General features: G+C 39.9%; 1 protein-coding gene across 4 annotated transcripts in view; it reads right to left on the reverse strand.

Moving 5' to 3' along the window:
* Positions 1–21,306, reverse strand: part of igdcc3 (immunoglobulin superfamily, DCC subclass, member 3) — a 61,226-nt gene that overhangs the window by 18,130 nt on the left and 21,790 nt on the right. For 2 of the 4 annotated variants that reach the window (XM_042421988.1, XM_042421998.1), the window contains exons 3-6: positions 7,097–7,241; positions 6,842–6,972; positions 6,380–6,517; positions 3,657–3,815 (exon numbers count right to left, since the gene is read on the reverse strand). In XM_042421988.1, the coding sequence (XP_042277922.1) occupies positions 3,657–3,815; positions 6,380–6,517; positions 6,842–6,972; positions 7,097–7,241 (573 nt within the window). The other 2 variants (XM_042422013.1, XM_042422006.1) reach the window with 2 other exon arrangements.

The raw sequence follows: 21,306 nt of genomic DNA on the forward strand, positions 1-21,306 counted from the left end.
AACTGAGCAACTGGAGCCAAACTGTAAAAATGCTGCTTTAACACAAATGCTGTTTGGTAATAAACATTTAATTCTCCAGTATGTTAAAGCACATAGAGAAACCAGTACAGTTTTTACTTTTGTTAACAAGGAAGCCAAAACATTCCTTTATGTCATACTATGTTTAAAGTATAAGGGGGTTATTCTACACTTACTGATCTATTCATGGAACAAATACCATGAATAGATCAAAGCACACAATGTGTGTAAAGGCGCCTATAGACTGTATGATAACAACAAATTCACTGCGTGTCATCTTCGTCCAAATCTGTGTCAGACTGTACAATATCAATTCTGAAACATGTCAGATGATACAATGAATGTCTGGTAAATTGTAGCGCTACAATGTAATTTTTGAAAATATAGCAAAACAAGCTTTGGCCACAGCGCTCGAACTTCTATACATCCGAAAACCTCATGGTGTATGTGGGATTGACTCCAACCAAACTAAAGCAGGGTGCCGTGGTAGCCTACTGGTTAAATTACATAACCTGCAGTTCACTTCCAGCCATGGATCTTTGTCATTTCATGCCTCTCTACAGTTTTGAACCATAAATAAAGGCAAAAATGCCAATATAAATAAATTTTACCTCCTAAATTTTATTTTGGTTTTTGTCTTTTCAAAGGATTTGATGAAATAAAAAAATATAAAATATTGCCAATCTGTTGCTCAGTTTTTCCTATACTTTGTCTTTGTCCTGTTTAATATTTTCCTTCTGTTCCCATTGTTTTTCCCACTCTTCTGTCCTCCCTTATGTTCCCACCCTAATAGAGAAAATGTTGTCTGCCACTTTTTCAATGTAAGCATTTCCATTCTCTCATTGGAAAAGCTAAGGGGGCCCTTAGGCACTTGAATGGAGACTGCTGACAGTGTGTGATGGTCCTTTCATTTATCTCTCCCTCTTTTCCCGCTTCATTCTCTCTTTCTTTCTCTCTCTGCGTAGTCTTTGCGGGCTGTCTTAAAGGTGAAGGTCAGAAGGAGCTCGCGTAGATATCGATTTGCACCTGGATGGGTGTGGGTTAGATCACCAGCACCATCCATCCTTCTTGCTCTTGGTTTTCCCTTTTGGCTTTAACACTTCGACTCCTCCCTCCTTCTTTGTTTCTCTTGTCTCTCTTTTTGTGCCCCAAAGGAACCGAAATGAACATAATTGATTTACTGTATCAGCGCATTTGTTTGATGTGTGATGGTTTCATAAGTTGACTCGTCTGCATTAATTTGATGTTGGAGTTCCTGACCGCTGTACTCCTTTTCTGAATTAACATTGACACCCTCTCATATTCACAGAGGTGTCAAGTGGCTTATTTACTATAAACCAATTCTTCACGGACATGCAGTAAAATTATTTTTCCCTTATAATTAAAGAGGCCGCACATACATTTATTTGAGAGTCAACACCTTTGTTTCTACATATCAATAACAAAACACTGACACAGAACTAACATCCATGGCTTTCCTTCTTTCTTCCCGCTGGGGTATGGTACTTGTTGACAGGCAGATAAAATGAAATATTGATCAGGATCAATACTGCTATGGGCTAAAGCAAAGTGTGGTCCATCTGATCAATATGTGAGTGAGGCAAATGTTGGATGTTTCCTGTTTGGTGACAATTAATGCGTGCGGCCACCCACACCTGGCCTCATCCTAATGGTCAAGACCATCTGTCTCTCTGACTTAACATCAAGCACTTTCACGGTTCTGGCTCAAATTCACTCAACATTACTGGCAACCATTTTCAAAAGCACGGTGAACAATTTACTGCGGGTATTTTAGTTGATGTCATCTATATTATTACAATCTCTTATATTTAAGAGTCACTGGTCTTTATAAAAGCTGTATAGTGTATAACTGAGTCAAGTGTTTTGTTTTGACAGTGAGAGTCTCTATACATATAAGTAAAGTCGGCCTTGTTGCATGTTTACGATCTAAGAGAAGATGGTTGAGGATATTTCCTCTTTGATCATAAACAGGCCACAAAGCCAGCAACATTTCCCACTAAACAGAGTCAGTCAAGTTTTATCTCAAGAGCAACTACTTGGCTTTGGAAAAAATACATTTTTACAAATAAATAATATAGATTTGGGCTTTATATTTGCACGAAATTATGCAGATTATTGATCTGAGAATTGTTTTTGGATTAGATCCTCTGCAGACTACATTTTATTGATCTTGTTTGTGTATTCCTTGTCTATGAGACTGAACGACTGAATTCAAATGTTCAGTCTCAAACATCAATTATAAAGATGATGGAAACAAGTGTGAAAAATGTTCACCTGTAGTAAAATTTATCAAGCTGTGGAAGAATTTGATTTACAATAGCTGTGGACATGAAAGACAGAATGAAAGTTTTTGAGGCAAAGATATTCTGTTTGGGTTCACAGTACTTACACAAAGACACACAAGGAATCATGGTCTAGCCTTTTTAACAAGAAACTTGAGAAAAAAAACAATCCTCACACTTTTAAATCTTCTAACAATATTAGCTCCCTGTATTTAAAGAAAATTAATACAAACCTTCAGCTTATCTTCTCCACTGATCTATCTTTGAAGCATACAGTACATTCAAAGACTTGTCTACATTTATGTTTCAAAAAAGGAAAAAAAAATCTAATCTACGATTAATTAGTTCATGTCAACTCAAAACCCTCTCAAAACTTGAGCCCAATCCCTTCTTTCTTCACCCTATCTCTAAAAAGCTATTCAGCCTAAAAGATGTATCACATGTTCCTCTACAAATGTAATATACTGTAAATGAATTACATGTCCATGTGCAATGGTGCACCTTGTTAAAACCTCTTGAGATCTTAACTGCGTATTAGTGAACACAAAAGTGGCATTTACAGAAACTACTGCACCTATCCTGAACTTCTACCTAGTGTAATGATGTAGATCTACTTTGTTGAATACTTCACAGGATGATGTTACTGAATTGGATTATTTATATTTTCATCTTATTGCTTGTGATTGCTGATGACTTGAACTATGACGATGCGATTGGTTAGTTAGATTTATGATCTGTTTGTCTTTACCTCTGTTAAGATCAATGACTCTTTATCTTCTGCTTTGATTGTGGTTCATAGCAAAGCTTAATGCAATTATTATTAAAATAACAAACATATTTTTATGGTCTTGCAGCAGGAAGAGGGAAAAGCTTTTTAATATCAACCTAGTACAAGAAGTGCACTAGAAAATAACCTTCAAATTGGTGCTTGGGAGGTAGAAAATTTATTCTAAAATGTAATGTTATGCTTTGGTTGGCAGTAATGCAAAAAAGTCATGTGGTTCAAAAATATGCAAAAACCTTTAAGTCTAACAGATTTGCAGCACTCACTATTTGAGAGTTAGTGATTTAAATTAAAGTCCACCCACAGGAGGTACACGGGTAACGCAGTGGTAAAACCCTGTTTCAATATCAGGAAGTGGTGCCTCCAGCTTGGTTATGCTCTCAAACAAATGTAACTGTAGGTGTTGGGAAGCCAGTGCAGGTATCGTGTCATGGTAGTTGAATTCAGAGCTTTTCCTTATCAACTGACTATATTTATTTCATAAATGACACATATACTGAGAAAACTTTAAGACTTTTAAAAATGGAACATTCCTTTCATACAGAACTCACCTTGGACTACAAGACGTCCCTGAGCGGTCCTACGAACACGGGTCCCGGGTTTATTAGCAGCACACACATAGACTCCTGAGTGCTGCACACCAACATCTGAGATCATCAGGTTCCCCGTGCCGAGTACCTGGATTCCCTCCACACCGATGGGACGGCCGTCTACCCAGAGAAAAAAAAAAAAAAAAAGAGAAAGAGAGAGGTCAGTTGAGAGGAATGGGAGCGAAAATATGCAGGGGCAGCAAAAAAGACCAGGTGTGCACATGTGCAGTCTAGCATGTTTACAGCCACAAGTTGACAGAGGCAGCACTATTTTTGGTCCTCCTGGAGGTCAAGGATGCAGCTTTCACAGTGAAGTGTTTGATTCTTTGAATTGTAATGTCTTGTGAAGCTGCCAGTACAACAGTCACAAGAAAAAGGAAGAGAAGGTCACTGAGTTTGTGGTTTTGTATTGTGAGTGGCGTTCGTGTTATAATTACTCATCTACAGTATATCAGAAGCAATAGATATTTTTATGGTTGTCAGAGTGACATCCTACAGAGTACACGCGAAAGAATCATCATGTAATGTAAGTGCAGCTTCTCTGATGGATGTTCAGATAATTAAAACGTTCACACTTGAGCAGGAACCTTGTCTTACATGCCTTTGTAACAACAAAGCCAGGCAGAACATTGCTTTTAAAAACAGTTACACAGGAGATGTTGCAGCCATCACTGGGGGATCAGAAACACTAACTGCAACTTCTAATCTCCTATCTCCTAACACAATTCATAGCTCCCTCCTCTCTTCTCTTGCTGTACTTACATGATAAGCTCACACTTTCCTGTGCTCCCTATCTGTAGTCTTGAACCCAACAATGACTCCAGTCTGCCTCTGATATTAGCTGTGGGGCCAAGGGGGCATTTTAATCCGATCTATGGCTTCCATCTGCAGCCTGTAAGGTCCAGATTTGATGTGTTAAAAGGCCAGGCGGCAGGAGATGGGCACCATGCTGGACACATGCAGAGGCAGGAACTCCAGCCAGAGATACAAACCATATGGTCAGGAGTCAGCAGTGTATTTTTAGGTGTACTTTCATGTCTTTAATACAAAGAAGTTAAGACAAGGCAAATTTATAATGTGGTACCTTTCAAACAGAGAGGCAGTTAAAAGAGATATAAAATAAATTACAGTTTGTAAGCTAATCGTTCTGCAAATAACTATGTGTCAAAATTATACAAAAGCAGGCAATATAAAACTATAAAAATATATAGAAATAAAGGGATTAAAAATGAGACAGGCAATCAAATCAAACTAATGAACTACAAAGCAATATATTATGTGTAAAACTGATGTTTGATGAAAAATGATGAAAAATGAGTTTTCAGATGCCCTTTAATCAGCTAAATTCATTGATCTTACACGGCAAAAACAATCATCACAGCAAACGCACAGCTTTTTAAAGATAGCAAGAACCAGAAATAATCAAAATCTGAAGACCTAAGCTTCCTCAGAGCTTTTCAGCAGCAGTGAACTATTCACAAACCAGCCACTAAATCCAATACAAGTAATCAGAAGAATATTAAAATCAATTCAAAACTCAACAGCCAGTGAACTGACAATGATGTGAGCTCGGCAGTCATTGTGAGAAATCTTGCAGCTTCTTTCAGACACGATGTAGTCTGGTGGTGATAGAGTATGAAAAGGACAATATTTGTAATTAATCATGACAAATTATTGAGATGAAATGAATCACTCTGCCTGCCAAGTGCTTTTGCTCTGCGTCTGTCATTATGATGTGTTTTATTGCTATTGGACTGAGAAGTAACAGTTCAGTGAGCTTTTGTCTCAACAAAAGCAGTTTTGTTCTTTTCTTGCCCTTTTTCTTCTATATTTCTCTCTCTCTCTTGCACTCTCCATCACTTTCTCTCTGTCAGGCACTAATTAACTTAGTGTCAGAAAAGAAAGAGCACAAGCTCGCAGGCTGCGGTGCTGTTCAATGAATAGTAGCAAACAAACTCTGGCATTAAGGAGTGACTGATGTGAAACTATCAGATTCATTATGCAGCTTATCCCAGCCTCCCTGCCGTAATCTAATACATACAAATCCCATCGTGTTAGCATTTCATTCTAGCGACATTGTGTAAGGCAATACTCTCAATCTGATTATGCCCGACTGCTTGGGAGGGGCAGCAATTTACATTTGGAACAGCAAATCAGACTGGATAATAGGTAAAGAAAACAGATACCAGATTGAAAAATTGGTCACGACAGACTTTGAGTGATAGTCAAGAAAAAAAATACACATGGAAGGAGGGGAAAACTAATCGTATCTGTCTCAGCACCTCATAGCAATTACTCAGAGGCTCTACAGTGCTTCGAAGGAGGTTCAACTTCATGAGGACATGAAGCATGCATTTATCAACACAGAGTTGAACATAATGTTTATCCCTAAGGCCTAATGTTGAATCCCATTTCCTCATGTTTACACAATAGATGTTCTACTATTGTAAATGTATTCTGTGCACACATGTATGTACATTACACAATGCAGAACAGATCAGAGCTGTGCGGCTAAGAACATACAAACACACGGATGAAATGCACATTCGACCCTCACAAAACACTAAGATTTCACATGCACAAGTGCACAATGGGACTGTACTCGGGCTCTGTGACATATAATTTCTCTTCCACACGTGCACGAAATGAAAAATTCAAACTACACATAGGCAGCAGGAACCTACCAAGTCTGCTCCAAGACACGATGGGCCGAGGGTATCCGGTAGCAACGCACTCCAAGATGGCGGTTTGGTGAACTGTGAGCGTGAGGTTTTCTGGACCGACAAGGATCACAGGCTCTTTGTAAACAGATGACTGGGAGCCTGGAAAAAAAGAGGGAGAGAGAGCATAGGATGGGAATGAGTTTGATGGATGGCGTCCTTTAATTGGATTTCTCTAGAGTGCATTGGCTCAATATACTGTATCTCTTAGATCAGGTAGAGGAACAATAGGTTTGGGAAAATCTTGGGAATATGCTGTGTAGATAAACAGGAGAGAATGTCTTGGTTGTATTGGAGCAGTGATGGAAAGAACAAAAGACCAGTACACAGCACAGATTTAGAGCTAAGTTAATCTACAGTGAGGGTATGTGAACATGCTTTCCACATGACAAAAAAGAATGACTGCTCATAATGAAATATAACAACCTGAAACAGTGAGGAGTGCCTCAGTGCTGTGTTTCACTCCTGCACTGTTATGGGCCACACAGCAGAACTTTCCACTGTCCTCCTCACGCACTCCTGTAATCTGCAGAACACCTGTGGGCAGGAGAGTGTACCTACAAGAGGAAAATAAGATATACTGTAAGGCAAGAAGGAAACAAATAATGTGAGGCCTAGTAAATGACCTATAAAGAGCTGCCATCTCTAATGAGTGTCAGGCCATGTTGTGTATAATCCAACCTCTCGTCCTTGGTGTCCACGGGACGGCCGTCTTTTTCCCAGCTGATAACAGGCTCCGGCAGACCATGGATCTGGCACTGGAATCTGGCTATACCAGACTCTTCAGCATGCACTGACTCTGGTTGTACATGGAAGTCTGCCATGGCTGTGGAGGGAGGGAGAGCGAGATATTAGGTCATAAAATCACAACAGCGTTACAGAGCAACATATTGAACAAGCCTGGCTGCTTCCTTCCAGGAAATTATTTCTGTAAGATATACTGTATATCTTCATATACTCTCTGATTTCATAAACACTTGACATGGTCAATGACGCCTTTATGGATCGAGCAAAGTATGGAGACTCTAGATAAGTCTGTGTTGTTCTTTAGCTTCTAATCATTATGTTGGCAGAGTTAAAGCAAAGTAGTTTCACAACAACACGGTGTGACGTGCCAATGTCACATGCACGCCTTCATTAACACATAAGGAGAAAGATAAGGGATGATTTACAGGGTGTGAATACTGACTGGCTGACAAAAGATCAATGTAGAATTGTATTTAGGGCACAATCAGTGTCTTACGACTCAAAGCTATAGCGTGTACTGCTATCTTTAGTCACCACAGCACTCAACAGATAAACGAGTTAAAACAGGGTGATAAAAATGAGAAGGAACAACACCGCTAGCTATAAAGTTATTGTTTTAAAGAAAATTTGATTATACTTCTCTGGATATTTTTTGAAATAACCTGTATATAAGTAGGATATACTGTATAGCTGGTGTACCTACAGGTTTGGATTGAACAAAGTCTCTACAGACTAAAATTAAACTGGTACCAAAGACTAAAGTACTGTAATACCTTGAGTAACCTTTACACATCCAACAGTTAAGTTGTGAGCTGCTGTGCTATCCTTGAAAAGAATTTTTACAATGAAAATGACAATGATTTTCTTTTCAATCAAAGTCCACACACATGTTGTTAGAGACACTTGAGTAGTGGTGCAATATGCCAGTTTTCACTATTGACATATTTAGTGCCCAGTGCAGTAATCTACCCTGCACACCACTGCTTATAGGACTGGAGTAGCAGAGATTTTAAAGCCATAACATTTTAAGGGCTTTGTTTTTCATTTTGGAACTTTACATGACCGAAGGCAACTGAAAAAGATAAATTCAGTATAGTTCTTATAAAGATAACTATAACTTCTTCTCTTTGAATATGAATATCTGATTAATGTAGTCTTGATCTAATCACTGTGCGAGCGTAGCTCCATGTCCTACAATCATTTCCGAGTTAGCTCAGTAACTTTGTTAAAAAAAAGTTTCCTAAAAATGTTACCACAAATAAAGTTATAGTAGCATATATGCTATTCCTGTGCTCAAGTGAAGACCGAACACATGTACAGTACAGTAGTTGTATATGAACCACAGCCATCAGTTGCTGAAGGTGATCTCTACATACATATGTAAAGTAGAGGGCAGGCATATGGATTTCCTGCCATATGTTAAGATTTAGTACGTAGGTCAGGCACGTTTTTAAAAATGCATGCTAACACTGACAAAGACAACACAGACACACACAAACACATATCATCATACAGCAAAACCAGTATCAATATCCATACAGAGAGCCTCATTCAGCTGCACTTCACATATCTACTCCCCACAGAACAAAGGCGGCATCGAAGGTGGAGCCAGCGACAAACTCAATTAGAGAGAGGCCCTCTTCTTCCACAGTTCTCCCTCCTTCTTCAACACAAGTGTACTCATTTAAATGTCAACCATAATTAACTTGGATGAGGGAGGACTTATCTGAACACTTTTAGCATAACAACAGGGATGGACCCCTTATTATTTCATAACCTCCTGCTCTTCCAAACCTGCAGCCTGCATTAATTCATTAGTTACAGGACAAGGAAGTGGTAAGCAGCACTACCTAGAAAGCTTTTTATGCCGGTAACATGCGTGGCTGTTGTCTGTTTGTCCTTGTGCTGATATATTTTGTTCCCCTTGTTTCTAATGTTAAAAGTATACTATGCAGGATTTTCCTTTAAAAAAAAAAAAAATCTCTAATCCCTAATCACAAAAATAATCCCTCTCAATCATCACTTCTGACCCACTAGAAGTGTGTTGCAGTGTATTTATCTACAGAGACTCTGCCTCTGCCTGTATTTTGTTATTATGTTGCTGAGTTTGGGACGCTTCTGGGCGTCGACCTTTGGGCAGTGGGTGTGTAGCTCCCAGCCAATAACAGCGTGCAGGGTGTGTAGTGTAGCAATCCCGTTACATTGCTGTCTCTGTCTCTCTCCTCTGCTCCAATCTGCTCTCTGTCTCTGTGTCACATATAAAGAGCTGCAGGTCTGTGTGTCTGCTTGACCGAGGGCAGGACTGAGCTGCACACACGCACAGCAGAGAGGCCACAGCGGACAGGATGAAGCTCTGCATTCACACAAAATGCGGCACCTTCCCGCAAGGTTGTGCGGTCGTGTGGGTGTATTTATTTGTGCTTTAGAAAGTAACCTCCATGAAAAAATGATAAAATAACATTTTATTTATCTGATTCGCGGCTTTGTCAACGCAGCTTGCTCTCTTCATTCACTCTCTAACTAGCTCGACCACCGCTTCTCTCTCTCTTACTCTCGCTGGTTGAGCTGGGGAGGAGGGGCCAACTTTGAATGCTGTGATTACAAACACTAACCGACAAATTCTGCACAGTATACCTTTTAGTGTGTGCTTGTGCATATTATTGCTCCTAGGCCGCATGTTTATCTTTATTGTGTGCTGCAGATAGTGAGTCTTATTTTCATCACCATTTTACACTGTTGTGAAGGCTCAAAATAGAGACATGGTGCAATTTAAAGCATCTTTAAATGAAATCAAACCGCCATGTGCAAACATTCATGCTAATGGACAAAAGATTGAGAGGGAGAAAGAGAGAGAGATACTTCATATAGAGTAGCGGCACTTTAGACCAATGTGGCTACATCAGTGGTCTGATGCTGTGATTATTCCATTTCAGAGCTTAATGAGAAGTGTGGCATTCTCCAACACGACTTGACCTTAGATCTCTGAATGGATGTATGGAGCTCTGATGAAAATTTAAACATGTTCATTTAGTATTCTTCCAGTATTGTGACAGTTCACTCTTCCTACACTATGAGTTTTCTGTGAGAAGAGATAGCACATTCACTGTTCCTATTACTTTCAAGGTTTTAAAAAAAACACTGCACCAAGTCTGACTGTTACTCAGCCTGACAAATTTCTCTGGCTCATATTTTTTAGTTTGCCTCCTTAATTTAAGGCCACACTTAAACAGCTGTACTTCTTACTGGGGTAATTCAGCCTAAGTGCTGGTCTCAAGGGCCTAACTGCATTTTTTTCCATCTGAGACCCACGACACTTCTAGCCATAAAGTGTTTTAGACTAGCCTCACTGCTGAGCATAGACGGATTCAACATGACAGTGAACATTAGTAATATTTTATAGCTTAACCACTATTAAAGCACATGTACAGCTCATTACATATTCTTAATATAGCTGCTTTCCTTTCCCAAATTCATTTATAAAACATAACGGGGAAGTTCTTCTCTTTCATTTCAATTTACTAAATTTGTAAACGCTGGATATCATTGCAAACTTGTCAGAATTATCACATTCTTGTATATTTCAAAGAGTCGACAGATTATTGGCCCAGGAGAACATTTTTCTGGGTTATCACTTCTTTTCTGGAGCGAGTGTTGCCAAAAGTAATCAGCAATACTTTATCTCGCGGCCTGCTGTGATGCAGAGCCTGGGGGCAGAGACTGGCAGAGTGTACAGTACAGTAGCATTGACTTAACGCCCTGAAGGCACAGTGGCGTATCCAGGACATTTTGACGGGGGTAGCCATGGCATAGCAAACCTTACTGAATGGTAGGTGATCAAAATGTGTATGTATAGATGTTCAGTGCATTGCATTGCTTCAGCCTATGTGCAGATAAATCATAATCGATGTTTGTCCTCAAGGCTAGGTTGTTGTTTTTACATTTTATAATATGGCATTAAAATAAAGCTGCCATGCTGACCACCCACAACATTATGTCTTATGTTCCATAGATGTCTCTTACTCAGTTTAACTAACTGAAAACATCACATTACACCTTTAACCATGTTTACTGATTGACCTACTGTTGTCAGTCCAATTATGGTTGGGAAATACAATAAACCAAGCTTTCTTGTGTACATCTGTACAAGCCCACAGGTTTAACTTGGCTGGTTAACTGCCTGTATTCTAGCAATAATCTCACTCTTACTCACTCTTAACATAAATAACATTATCTATATGACACAGTAAAATGCTACTAAACAAAACTGAACTGTGGTGGGTGTACATAAACTAAACATTTCACAGGCTTTGTTGTGTCCAAATGGATGTTAATGCTATCTATTAACACACATTAGGCTGTGAATTACATATGCTAATTGCTAATGATAATTGCTAGCGCAATTTACTAATGCTTCCAGCACATACACATATCCCGGTCCCACATGTACATTCAAATTCAGATTGTATGCAACCCAAACCAATGTCCACAACACAGGAGTTTACTCTATTTTGTCACCAGAACAACCCCATTATACTTTTCTTACCTGTGCAAAACATATTTAACACAGTTGTCAGGAATGTTATTCATATCATCATGGCATTAGCTCAGCTTGCGGTCACTGTGACCACAGTCCTGAGTCCTGATGACAAGAATGTACTTTCGATTTCAAGACCTGCTTTTTTCTGACTCTTGGTCAGAAGTCTGCTGACTAGAGACGTGCTTTCACGGCCTCAGTCATACCACTACTAGTCATACTGGAAATGGTCCTATATCAGCTGATCAGCTGTCATCATTGATTGACCAGCATTTGTCCTGCCCTATTATGTTGATGAACTTGACCAACAACCTATCAGATCTGGAGTGGCCACAGGGGTGGCCAATGAGATTTCAATGGTGGCTGTGGCCACTCCATGCCACCCCCTAAATTTGCAATTGTGAAGGCACTGCCACTGCTGATGCAGAAAGGTTGGGTATAGTGAAAAAGCTAGAAATCCTTCAGAAACACAATCCACAGAAAGGAGCTCAGAGTGACTGATGTGATCAAAGCAGCTTGCTGTCTCAAATTAAGATACACGCAAACATGCACACACATGCACACTGTTGTTTGTATGGTCCATGTATATAGCTGTGAAAGGAACGCTGAGGACATGGAGAAAAAAAACAACAAAATTGCACATGAATGCTGAAGAACAAAGGAAAAGGAGGACCAGTGCCTATAGGAGCTTTCTTGTGCATCTCTGCCAAGTAGCTATGGTGTCCACTGATCTGGCTGTTGTGTGTGTGTCCGCCGACACAACCCCCCTAACGGGCCCCACCCTTGGCCCTCATGCATAAAACATGACTTCTCTAAGAGGCCCACACCCCTGCTACTATCGACGCACATGTAGAAACAGACACAATTGGAAAAATCACAATAGGGTTACATACACAGATAAACCCAGAGAAATTTCTTAAGCGTCAGCACTGAATGTAAAGGAACACAGACGTTTGTAGGTGTGTGTGCTTTTTATTGCTAGAGAGATCGCATAGTCAATCTAAAGCAATAAATCCTAGAAAAAGCACATACATGCATATACTGTACATACACATGTAAAGAACTGCTTCAACAGAAACACACAAATATATCGATCCCCCTTGATGTTGTAGCAGAAGACTTACACACAAGAGGCAACAAGGCACTCTTGCTCTTCCCAACGCCCAGCCCCAACAGACCTGTTCATCTATTGTTATTCACCCTTCCTTTGCTAAGTGTTGACAGACATTCACACATGATTAAAGACTGTCCACTAACAGCATGACGCTGCTGAATTAAATGGAACAGGTCTAATTACTGCAATAAGGGAGAGAATGGTTGGGGTGCATACTAAAAAGAGCTCCGTACACAAGTGCGCAGGGAGGAGATCACTGCTCGAACATATGTTTGACAGTTCCTCGGTGACAACCACAAAAGAGGAATGAGCGAAGGGGTTATATGAGGGAAGGTCAGGGACAGGAAATGTGAAGTGTGGTGATTGAGATGAGTAGCTAAGCTATAAATCAAGTCTTGTCAAAACTCTGGTCATCAAATAAAAACCAATGAGTGAGTGGCACAACCCTTCTTTTAACAAATGGTTCCAAAAAGAGCCTGAACCAGCAAAAAAAAAAGTAAAAACTGTTAAAATTTCACATGTCCTGGAATTTCACAAAGACACACAAAGGATGAAATATGAATGCAAGTGCAGATATTACCGATTATTGGATTTGAAGGCCAATGACAAGCTAAAAGGGTAGTCGATATTGATGAATTAGCCCGTCGTTCAACTCCACACTATTGCTCATGAGCAACAGAAATTTAAGCGAGTGGACTTTCTTTTTTTTCATATGAGCAACTCAAATCTATGTAATGAAGAAATGTAGATAAAATGGTGATTACTTGAATGACCCTCTCGCTGGATTATTTTTTTGCCTAATGGCCCCAAAGTAATGATCCATTTCTTTATTGCTCAGTTAAACACACACACACACACACACACACACACACACACACAAATACTTAGAGAATAATCAACAGGATAATTAAAAGCCCACACTGTGCTGTCTTCTGTCACGACGCCTACAGCAAACCCCAAATCTGATGAGACTTTTCCATGTTTTTTTTACAGACCTCTGGTCACATGTGGATGTTTTCTTCCTACGCTGGGGATGATTCATTGATATGACAGAGGTAATGATGCCAGCAGAGGGACGGACAACCTACAGCACCATTCAAACCTGCAGCTTGGTGTAAAGCTACAGTGAACCCCCATGTTATAATGTCATCACCCTCCCTCATGTTTCCTCTCGCCTCGAGCCACCTTTCCACCGTACATTTCAACCGTTTGCTTGGCTCTTCATCTCACCCCTCGCCCCACCCCCCAAGGAGTCCTCTCAAGCCTGTGACATCATTAAGCACATGTTGTTCAAGCAGCGGTGATGACTGCTGTACCCACCCCACCCCCACCTCGGTAAACCAGTAAAATAGAGATGAGGCCCATAAATAATGGAGATGGTGTACAGCGTTATTCCAGCGTGGAGAGCCCACACTTCAACAGCCTTTAAATAGGCATCCCTGAAATAGCAGGCTCTGCGCCGGGACTCTAGAGATGGCATTTTAATGCAGATGTGATATTTTATTGGCTCCCTGCCCCACCAGCCCCCCCCACCCCACCCTTACCCTGTGACCAAGCCTGGGCACTCCTGTGACCAGTCTTCTGGTTGGTGGTGCGTGATGCTTATCACCTACAAAAGGAAAGGCTGCACATGCGTGGGCTGTACTCTATCTTCCTCTGACACACACTCATTCCCCTCCTTTAATGCTTTGGCACATCAATACCGTCCTGTGTCAGTACCTGCATGAGCAGAAGCATCAGCTGAGCCGCACAGCTGCCACTTAGGCTCAGGTGGCAGATGCACAGATGTACATGAGGACAGTGGGGCTCTGGGAACATCTCTATTGATCGTTCATCTTAAAAGCTCTCTAGCCGATTCACCTGTAATACGGTTTATACAGCGAGACCTGACAAGCATATTTTCTTGCTTATTTTTTATTGCAGTTATAGCTTCAGTTTTTAATCATTGTTTATCAGTGTTACCAACAGGCTCATGTTGTGGTCCAGTGCAAACTTTGCTAACACATGTTGTTAGCATGGATTGGCGATTTGAGTGAAACTCCTCTCTGTTTTAGTCCTCCGTCCAGACTAAAACAGCATTTTTCTCCCCCAAAAATGGAGCTTTTCCAAAACAGCCTCTAGTGTGTGGAAATCTGAAAACACTGGCTTGGTGTTGTAGTGTGTGTGTAGCAACAGGAAAGCTTTGTAGAAACGCTGTCATATCGGTGACAAAACAGATGGTGGCAATAGTGCAGTTTTTCATTGTTTTCATTAGAAGAGGAAGAAGAAGAAACACAACCACAATAACAACAATGGCAGATGGCTTCATGTGAGTGTTGCTCTCTTTATTGTCTACTTTGATTGCTTGTTCAGAGTTAAATATAGCTACGCCGCAAGCTTCTATAAAAGTGAAAACGAGTCTACTGCCATGCTAGCTACTCTGTGAGGCTGTGCTTTGCTTTCACATACCATGAATATGTATACCAAATGTCATGGCAATTCTCAACAATAGTTGTTGAGAAATTTTTACTAAACATCACAAATGTGAACCTCCTGGTTGTGCTAGAGAAAATAGTCACCAAAGTCAGTAGGATTCATCCAAGGACGAGAAGAGTCTGAGTCATACAAAGCAATCAAACACCAATACATAAGCTGTCTTTGTTGCAGCAAATGGCATATCAGAACAGGTGGATCATCAACCAAAGAACACAAACATTATGTCCACTTCAATTACCAACTTAGTTTTTCCAGGCGTTGCTTTACTTGTCTTTGGTGATGCTCATATGTTTGATTTCAAATACTCACGGTTGAACATGACAGGTTCTCTTACTTGAGTGAATTTCCTCTCTCACATTACAAAATTGTTTTGAGTGGAATTTAATTGCCTTTTCTGTTCGTCTTGCAAGCTTGTTTGCAGGAGGCTTTCCAGCGGTGTGACTGTCCTTAGTCTGTTGTGTTGATCAATACCGTGGAGCTTGTGTGCACTAAGTTAAATATAGTAAGATTGATGGCTGCTATTAAGGCTCTTTGTAGGAGATGGAGGGGAGCAGTAATGCCACAATAGTTATCACTCACAAAAATGCTTTCAAATATTTCAAACATTTCTTCTTCATTTAATCAAAGACGTTAATGAAAGACACACTGAATAACTAAAAAACAAAACAAAATAAAACAAAAAAACAAAAACAAAACCCTGGATATTAAAATGACCCATAATAGATACTCCCTTATAAAGGAGGTAAAGTCCTCAGAATCAAGGTAGTTTTGACCATCTACAGTTCTATGATAACTTAGCAAACGCAATCTGCTTATGATGACGGTGCGATACAGTTGAAAGCTCCAGAACTAGCAAGTCAGTGGACCTTAATTTGAAATTGTTTTGCCAACTCCCTCTGTAAAGGTTACAACTTGCTGACATTGTGTTAGAGAGGAGCTGAATCAGAATTATACCATTTTTGGGGGCTGTAGTTTACCATTATGTTGTACTGGATTATAGCTGAAATAATTAGTTGAATAGCCGACTAGTCGATCGGTATAAAATGAATCAGTAACTATTATGATAACTGAGTAATTGTTTAACTCATTTTTTTAAAGCAAAAATGCTAAAAATTCACTGGTACCAGCTTCTCAAACGTGAATATTTGCTGTTTTTCTAAGTCGTTTATTATCAAACTAATTATTTACAATGAATACAGTTTTGAGCTGGACAAAACTATTAATTTGAACTGTGATGAGCTTTTTGTTTTACTATTTTCTGGCATTTTATGGACCAACTGTTTAATCAAGTTAATTAACTGATTAATTAAGAAAATAACTGATAATGAAAAAAAAAATTAGTTGCAACTTTATTTCTGGATCATGCAGTATTTTGAGTGTCTTTCTTGCAATATTTCTTGTTTGATTTTGCAGGAATAAAGTGCATATGGCAGTATTCTATCACATAGCATTACTACATCACATAATACTGCTACTGTAAACCCTTTGGTGGGTCAAAAACATAGGTTTGTCTATATTCATTATAGTCTTTGCCAAACAAATATGATACTGCCTGCCAAGATGGCCAAAGCTGAACAAACACTTTAACAACATAATTAGACAGTGTCAATTATATCACAATGTGAATACAAAGTTGGCTATCACTTGCCTTGCATCAGCAATTAGTAGCAAAGTAATTAAGGTAAGAAGATAAAAGCGTTTTTGATGCGTAAAGAGAATGTGATGGGAAAGGCACATTGCTCACTGTCTAGTTGTTTTCCCCCCACCCCGCCTAACCTATCCACCCCCGGGACACAGACTGGGCCTCCACTGGTGCCCTGCACTGTGTTTGTACCTCCATCACACACCACACCCCATCGTCCCTCCGGCCTCGGCTCCTCCCTCTCTGGCACTCCAAGCCCCTGCACTCCTGCCCTGTCCCAGTGGCCCCAAATCTTCGCACTAAGCCTCCTACATTCACTTCAGCATGCAGACCCTAATTAAAGAGAGACCCATTAAAGCACAACAGATGCTGAAAATTAAGGGATTATTTAAATGATTCCCAGTCACGGCTTGGGTAAGATTAGAGACAAGCAACGAGAGAGTGAGAGCTGGGGGAGGACGAAAGAGAAAAGGAGGGCTAAAATAACAGACAAACCAGTAGCTTTTGATTTGAATTAAGTGCCAGTGTTTCTCATTGTCGGTGTCAACCTTGTAGATATTGTGTCCTTTTTTTTTTTGGATTAAAAAAAATTTATAAGTGTTTGTGCAAGCAGAGACGCACAAGCAACAAAGGGGGGATTTGATGTGTGAGAACAAAAAAGAGCGGGCCTTTTGTATCATTTAAGGACTAACTGGGCGTAAAACTGCATACTCATTAAACAACTTCAAACATTCTCTCATGATAATCAGAGAGATGGCTCAAAAGGGCTCAAATGGACTCAAAAGGACATCTTTTCTGCTCTCTATAGACCTCATCTAGATTTCCTCTGATGGCGGATTTTCCACACTGTCCATCACATAATCTAGTTTACTCCAGAACACACATCTTCCTCTTAAACATGCAAGTGAGCCCAAGCTTTTTTTTACGCATACACGTCCAAATTCAACACCAGTTGGCGTCTCACACCCAGAGGCATCGCTACACTAACAAATACATAGAGTCCAGGTCTTGTTGGGGGGCTCGATTCATCCTGACCACGGTGGCCAGTAGAAGAAGAGGACAGAAGATAGGTGTGAGGTGTTTCTTAAGTTGTGTTTTTTTATCATCAGATGCTTTATAGTTATCACCTAAATGTAACTTATTAGGTTTAAGACAACAATGTCTCCGTTAAAACAAGCTGTATCCTGATAGTTTTCCATTTCTGGTTCCTGCTTGTACACTTGGGATGCAATTCTGCTTCTACTCTGATAAAAAGTAGAAAAGAGAGAGAGAGGGAGATAAAAGAGGATTTGAGGACACAGACGGCTCAGTGAATGAGCATACTCTCCCATTACTGAAGCCTGGAATCCTCTACTTGAAAGAATTTGATCTCCTCTTAACTTGCCCCCTACTTAGTTTGCCCCTCTGCCAAATTACCACCTTATTAAGGACATTGCAGCTTCACTGAGCTGTCCCGTCCCTTTTTTTTAAAAGCTAATTACTGTTCTAGCCTCAGCCAGACAATGTATTTTTTTCATAGAGGATTTCTGTCTGAAAAGCTGAAACTAAATCTAAAATTTGAGTACCTTTTCTAACCTCAGATGAGTTTTAATAGCAGTAGGTTAAGACTCATGGGAGCTGTAGCTGTTAAATGGTAACAAAATAACAGTAGTTTTATTTAAAAGGCTCACAGTTTATTGCCCGGCACAGTAGTCGATATCAGAATTTGAAAAGAAAACATATTTTGGCCTTTTAGACAGAATGATAAAGGAAACCTACAATGGAAAAATACCACAGTATATAAAGAGAATTGAAAGCTGCTACAACAAAGTCTAACCTGGAAGTGGGTCAGGATTTGGGCTCTCTACAGACTGCTGAATTCCTACGTTTTCTCTTCTCTTTAACTTGACAGATAGTGGATAAAAAAAATCTCTTAAGTTAATGAAATTCTTTCCTCTTGAGCATTTATAGGAGCAATAAGCTTTCCTTAAGGGTCTTTGCTCACATTCATTTAGTGGTAGAGGAAGAAATTCACCTACTTTATTAGCACATGCACTCTTTACATTCACACTCACACAATTCTTAGGACAACAGTATGACCATGACAAGAAGACAAGGCCGAGAGAAATGTTTTTTCCCCCCACGACCATCATTCTCCAAGCATTTAATGTGAAGAATAATACTATATATCTTAAAAAAGATGTTGACACTCTTCTTTTCCACACCTAATTGTTGCTAGGAAAGAGGCTCTGCCTTCACAATGCCATTCTCTACTAGCCCAGAGGCCACATATCTAATTAATATCGCCAATACCTCAGCATGCAACTGCCTGCTTTAGAATTCAAATGAGATGCCTCTCCCATCATCCTACCAGTATATACGAGCTCATATCCACATGAATTATGTGCCACCTTTCATTCAGCTCATTCACTGTACGCTCTCTGCACAAAAGCGAAAGCCTACAACTGGCTTTATCCCTCTCTTGTCGTGTCTTGCTGTTGGAGAACTTGAAATATTTTTAAACGTTTAGAGACATCTGGGGTAAAAATAACATTTATATTCAAATGGAAATGCCATGAAATTCTTCTTTGGCTCTTCTCCGCCTCTTGTTTTGTGAAGCCAGAAATAAGTGAGGCCCGCAGACAGCAGTGACTCTGAATAACAACCTGGATGGACATTTGGCATCACAATTCTCCTCAGTCCAACACTCATTACTTCCCCCTCATTAGAGGACAACTGTTGGGTTGGAAGGCCATTCTGAGGAAGCCAGGATGGATCTCTCTGTTTCTTGAGTTTGACACGATGGAAGGAACATAAGTCTGAATATTTTTTGGAAACGAAAATAGATCCCTATTTTGATACATGTGTGTGCGTTTGTGTGTGTGTTCTTTTCTGAGGGTGTAGCATGTAATGTTGAGTATACATCTGACAGTGACTTTGGGGGAGGGTGGGGGTGGGGGGGGCTGGTCTGAACCACGGGTAGATAGATGACCCCACATCTGGCACTCCCACGGGACATCTGAAAGAAGCAGGGCGGGGTAGGCCCATGCGCTCCACTGCATCTCATAGCACCCTGAAAACTGGGCTCCCCAAATGGCTGCAACGGCTGTGTAAATCTCACCCCTTCTTCACTCCATCCCACACACACACACACACACACACACACACACACACAAGACAAGCCCCTTGGTAGGGAAGTCTACTGTGTCTCAGCTGCGTGGTTCCCACTGGCCATTTATCAGCGTCCCTGCTGCTTTCCAAATCCTCACATCACAGTTTCCAAAAATGCAATCCTGTCAAAAATTCTCATCAACAAATCCATCAACAGAATGACAACTGCGAGTCTCAAATCCTCAGTTGCCCATTTAATTAACATCTCCAGTCTAGGGTTGGGCAATATGGCCCCTCTTTTTTAAAAAAAATTACTGATGGTACACAATGTTAACTGATTTTCTTTTAGTTTTCTTAACACAAGTCAAACGTAAATCAGCAAAATATGGATCTTTAGTAAGATTTGTGGCAGCAGTAGCAAAATACAATCCCCTTTGTTTGTATGTTTTTTTAATGTTCTGCGTGGGAGATTTGACTCACAGATTTAATTCTTACCACTTGTTAAGTCGCACATGGTATATTTAACATCGTAACTATGGTTACTATAACTACCCAACAATATGCCATTTTACAATGTACAAGTATCCACGCCTCCACAAAAGACAAGCTGACTCAGATGAGGTGGTGCCTCGTCACTCAAACTAGTTCCTCAAAGCATTGAATTCAGTTTTATTTACTTAATTCCTGTATAAACAAACAACAAACAACTACCATAAAAAAGCACAATGACAGTACCACTGGATGTCTGACAAATGCTAGCAAATGAGGTCCTGATGAGCTGTTTACTACTGTATGCTGCATCATCAACCATTAGATAGCTAATTTATGCAGCTAAAGTTAGCTATATCTAACAAATCTAATACCAATGCTGCAATCCAAAGTAGAGCTTTAACGATTAGTCGATTGATCTACAACTATTTAGATAGTCGTCTTTTAAAGGAAAAATTTACTGGTTGCAGTTTCTCAAATGTGAGGATTTGAAGCTTTTCTTTGTCATACATGATGGTAACTGTTGATTAGGCAAAACAAGACATTTGAAGACCACACCATGAGCTCATTTTTCATGTACTTATGACATTTTATAGACAAACAATTGAACGAAAATAATCGTTATTTGCTGCCCTAGTCCAAAGCTCCCTCCACCTTTCAAAATATCATATATATATTTTTATACAATATACATATATGTGTGTGTATATAATTTTTAAACTGTATATAATTTTCTGAATGCTTCATTCTGATGTGACCTAAAAAAAACAGGACATATCGTTTGTTTGTTTGTTGATGGA

This window comes from Thunnus maccoyii, chromosome 1, assembly GCF_910596095.1.
Source record: "Thunnus maccoyii chromosome 1, fThuMac1.1, whole genome shotgun sequence".
Lineage (NCBI taxonomy): Eukaryota > Metazoa > Chordata > Actinopteri > Scombriformes > Scombridae > Thunnus > Thunnus maccoyii.